Source organism: Rana temporaria, chromosome 12, assembly GCF_905171775.1.
Source record: "Rana temporaria chromosome 12, aRanTem1.1, whole genome shotgun sequence".
Taxonomy (NCBI): Eukaryota; Metazoa; Chordata; class Amphibia; order Anura; family Ranidae; genus Rana; species Rana temporaria.
Window position 1 is genome coordinate 56,493,648 of NC_053500.1, and position 5,363 is coordinate 56,499,010.

Genomic DNA, 5,363 nt, shown 5'->3' on the forward strand with positions numbered 1-5,363 from the left:
ACCTAAAAACCAGGGATACACTAAGCTACACACTCTATTGGAGCACGAAGGACTTTAATGCCATTAGCTGTTATCCTTCCCATGTATATGGATTGAGGCTATTCAGGTTGGCGATCATTGAGGCAGATTTACCCATCTGCTCACTCATGTTCGGCCAAGTGTACCTTGTGCATAGCTAATTTTGTGAATACATCCCTGGAATAGGTTTTTTGTCTGTTGCTTACCAGCAACTTATTGCCATACCATGCCATTTTGTAATGCAGGGGGAACAATTGCCATATTTTTCTATACTAAGCAGGCAGTATTGTGAAACTTTGCCATATAACACAGGATAAATGGCAACACCCTCTGCGTCCAACTACATACAAGCCAGAATGGTAGATTAGCCCAGGGGGCACACATTGGAATGTTCATCCAGTCTTGTTGGCTGTAATTAGGGCGTTGGCTGTCATTTATTATCTTCTCTTGATAACCTTGTGCTCTGTCCTGGCTGCTACCTTTCATATCAGACTTTTGAGGTAGGCTGTTCTTACCCTGGGGGGGGTTTATTGCAGATACCTGTATTTCTGGCACTTCCTGCTGCATGCTAGCAATCTTAAGGGCTCTATTCCATTTAGAACGTCTAAACTCTCTATGCCTTCCTGTACCTCTGCTTTTTAGGGATAAATCTGCCTTTGATCCATATTCCCTATGACTGTACTCCTGACAGAAGTCTCGCAGGATATTGACAACATTTTGGTAGGATCTAGCATTTCTCAGAGCCATTCTAGCGGGATAGCTTACATAACATTTATTTGCCATTGAGTATATGAAACTTGCATCATCCTCCAATGAGTCAGGACAGTTGAACACTTTCGTATACAATGCAAGATACTCACTGCAGAACAATATCGGGTCATTTCCTCTCCTAAATTTCATTTGTTGCAAATCACTCATACTATTATCACGACTGTCTACAATACGCCGCAATTCTCTCCTCCGCATTTCTGCATCTGCTAAGTTATCATTAACCTGTGCCGATAACTTGCCTACCACAGGTCCTGGTAGCCATGCTTTCAGCAGAGAGCATGCATCCTCATTCCTCAAGTGGAATTTAAGTACTAGAGCCTCAAATTTATTGGACAGGCTCATTGGTGATTCCAGACTGTTAAATTCACCTAGAACCTGGCATAACGTAAGTCTCTCTTGGATTGTAATCACACTGTTATTCTGTTTTGCAGCTATAGGTGCAATATCTGACTGTGTTTCAGAACAGCTCTTTTCCTCAGTGACTGTGCAGATACTGGCCAATTCACATGAGCCTTTGTGCTCATTGAGCGATACTATATATTGCTCTTTAGTAAGAAGCTGGGAGCGCGCCTTTGCTAATTTCCTTTCTAAAGATATAACCAACTCTTCCATCTCTGACAACTTTATTTGCAATGATTCTAAAAGTTTGCTCTTCATCTGACGTCCGCTCTCTGCATCTGAAGCTGCTCTCGCAGATCCCTATTTATTCGCGACATGCTATCTGCTTTTGTCTGCAACTCCTCCATCTCATTACTGGATGTTGTTGCAATCTTTCGAAGTTGTTCACTGAATTTCCCTACGTCTTCCCCAACACGTCTCCTGTTTGCTTCCCATTTCTCTCCCATTTCCTCCGACAGTACCTTTATTCTAAGCAATACTGCAATTTCATTAGCCAATCTCTCCTTTTCCACTTTCTTTATCTGCTTACCCACTAATCTGGCATTATGTTGCTGACACTGAGATAATAGTGCATTACACTGGCTCTTAAGAGGTTCATCTGCACATGAATGATAACTCGCAGAGGCATGCTTTTTAACATATGTATACACAAGTTCCATTTTACAACTATATAATCCACACAATTCTTTTAGTACTAATGTTCTCACACTTAGCCACCTACACCCTATAGACAAAACTATTTAGCACATACCTTTAATAAAACTGCACTTTCCCCCCACAAAAAAAATGTATTCACCATTACATATGTTTTCTTGGCTCAGGTCATTTGCATGTCACAGACCTGGAAAGGGGGGTCATTTGGGCTGTCAGCAGCTGAGAAAACACACATCACCCACACCCACCATTCAATTTAACTTGTGTCAAAGACAGAGAGGGGGGGTGGTTGCTCTTTAAAAATGAGAAATGGTGTTCTATAGCTCAAACTTTAACAAAACAGCGCTTTGGGCATGTTAATTCATCTAATACAACATCACAATCCATGGATCTCACACACTTCCGCACAAACAAACGTACCTCTCACACTCAATTCTCTTAGCTATTACAACTCACGAGTAAAAAAAAAAAAAAAAAAAAAAAAAACACAAACCGCTGTACTAGCCTTTACTATTCTCATTCATTACCACTTTTACCCGATGTCATTCAAAACAATTAAACCCTTTTGCATATACATAGGAAAGACTCATCACACGTACCGTCCTTCTATCAGCTGCCTTGTATTTTTGAGCACTTATGTCCTGTAGGTTCTATGTGGCTTTTAGGGTTACCACATTCCCGTTGGTCGCAGACTTGTGGGATTAGGGTTAGGGATTTGGTACTAGTGGGAGTGGGATTAGGGATTTCGGACTTGTGGGATTAGGGTTAGGGATTTTGGACTAGTGGGAGTGGGATTAGGAATAGGGTTAGGGATTTGGGACTAGTGGGAGTGGGGTTAAGGTTAGTGAATTGAGACCAGTGGGAGCAGGATTAAGGTTAGGGATTTTGGACTAGTGAGAGTGGGATTAGGGTTATGAATTTTAATCTAGTGGGAACAGGATTAGGGTTAGGGATTTGGGACTAGTGGGGTTAGGGTTAGGGATTTGGGACTAGTGGGAGTGGGATTAGGGTTGGGGTTAGTGAATTGGGAATAGTGGGAGCAGAATTAGGGTTTGGGATTTGGGACTAGTAGGATAAGGATCAGGGATTTGGAACTAGTGGGAATGGGATTAGGGTAAGATTTTTGGGACTAGTGGGAGCAGGATAAGGGTTAGGGATTTGTGACTTGTGGGGTTAGGGATTTGGGACTAGTGGGATTAGGGTTAGGGAATTGGGACTAGTGGTATTAGTGGGAGCAGGATTAGGGTTAGGGTTTGGGATTTGGGACTAGTGGGAGCAGGATAGGGGTTAGTAATTTGGGACTAGTGGGGTTAGGGTTTGGGATTTGGGACTAGTGGGATTAAGGTTAGTGTAGGGATTTTGGACTTGTTGGATTAGGGTTAGGGATTTGGGACTAGTGGGAGTGGGATTAGGAATAAGGTTAGAGATTTGGGACGAGTAGGATTAGGGAACTGGGATGAGTGGGGTTAGGGTTAGTGAATTGGGACTAGTGGGAGCAAGATTAGGGTTAGGGATTTGGGACTAGTGGGAGTGGTATTAGGGATAGGGTTAGGAAATTTGCACTAATGGGAGCAGGATTAGCGTTTAAAATGCCAGCACGGTGCGCTAATTTTAGCACTAGCGCCCCAAAAACACGGTAATAGCGCTAAGGCATTTTAAGGCTTTTAAGCACCTCAGTGTGAAAGGGCTCTGAATCTGCTTATCATATTAAGGTGAACCCCACACCTTTTTTTTTTGTGAGCATTTTTATATGTCACTTTGGTGACAAAGCATTTTAAATTATAAACCAACCCCATACTGGTTTATAATTTATAAGCAAATAAACCTTTGCTCACTTTAAGGATCTTTGTTGCTTACATATATTCACATAAATACCGCTATATGCAATTAATTATACTTGCTGAACGTCTTTTAGTGTCATTTTTGCATCAATATCAGTGCACTTAAACATTGCAGATGTTGGGCTCTAGCTTTTCAGAACAGAATCTACAACATTTGGGGCAAATTTATAATTTTTCCATACATGTATAGCAGCCCTACTCATAAACTCAATTAAAAGCAGTGAGAGGTACCTATTCATCTATATACAAAATAACAAGTTTGAGTTATTATTGTGTCTGCCACTCATGAATAATTCATGGAACTTCTGTCATAATATCTTCATGCATAGCAGGTTTTCCATTTTTCCACATCCAAACCATTAATAATTCCTAGTGCACTGTTTTACTCATTGCATAGTGATTTTTCCTCTTCTAATACAATTCAGAGAGGGCTGACAGTAATTCCCAGTACAGTGCATTAGCTTGATTATTATCTTTTTTTCCATGCAGACAGACTAGGCACAAACATGTCCTGCATTTGTTAAGCAAGCAATGATTTCAAATAAAACCCCATTTTAATTTAAAGATTTATGGCTAGGATCCTACAGTCACTTCAGTGATGCCAATAGTCAATATCTGCAAGTTCCCTTCAATGTGATATTGTTTAGTAATAATCTGTAAAATTAATACAATTATTTTTGCATCTAGGAAACATAGGTGCAAATAAATAGGGGCAGATCCACGTACATCGCCGCATTAATCCGCCGGGCGTAGCGGATCTAAGATACACTATGCTGCCGTAACTTTTTTTCGAATCCTCAAAGAATTTGCGCCGTAAGTTACGGTGGCGTAGTGTATCTTTGGCGGCGTAATGGCGCGGCATTCAAATCTCTGTGATGGGGGCGTGTTTTATGTAAATACGTCGTGACCCGACGTAAACAACGTTTTTTTTAACTGCGCATGCGCCGTCCGTGGGGGTATCCCAGTGCGCATGCTCGAAATTAAACCGGAACAAGCCAATGTTTAAGACGGTGACGTCATTCTACGCAAATCCCTATTCGCAAACGAGTTACGCAAACGACGTAAAAAATTCAAAATGCGAGACGGGAACGACGGCCATACTTAACATTGAGTACGCCTCATAATAGCAGGTTTAACTATACGCCGGAAAAAGCCGAAAGCAAACGACGTAAAAAAATGCGCCGGCCGGACGTACGTTTGTGGATCGCCGTAACAAGCTAATTTGCATACTCGACGCGGAATTCGACGGAAACGCCACCTACCGGCCACCGAAAAATTGCACCTAAGATCCGACGGCGTACTAAGACGTACGCCTGTCGGATCGATCCGAGATGCCGTCGTATCTTGTTTTGTAGATACAAAACAAAGATACGACGCGCAAAATTTGAAATTACGCGGCGTATCAAGAGATACGCCGGCGTAATTCTTTCGTGGATCTGGCCCAAAGAGTTTAAATATTACCAATGGATATTATACAGTTATTTTTATTTGTATAACATCAGTGGCATGTGTTGTATGTTATTTGTATAGAAGTCATAATATAGTAAATAGTACAATGGTTGTCTTGTAGTCCAACATTTCTATTCTAGCAATACTCACTGCACACAGAGTTCACATGCTCAGGATACTGGTCCTAAATAGGGATGAGGTTGAGTTTACCACTACAAGGGTTTGCGGAAA

At 41.5% G+C, this 5,363-nt stretch overlaps 1 protein-coding gene across 1 annotated transcript; it reads right to left on the reverse strand.

The window, feature by feature from the left end:
* Window positions 1-285: 285 nt before the first annotated feature.
* Window positions 286-1,401, reverse strand: LOC120918340 (posterior protein-like). The gene has a single exon (XM_040329880.1). It carries the CDS (start codon window positions 1,399-1,401, stop codon window positions 286-288), a length of 1,116 nt encoding a protein of 371 aa, XP_040185814.1.
* Between the last annotated feature and the right edge of the window lie 3,962 nt (window positions 1,402-5,363).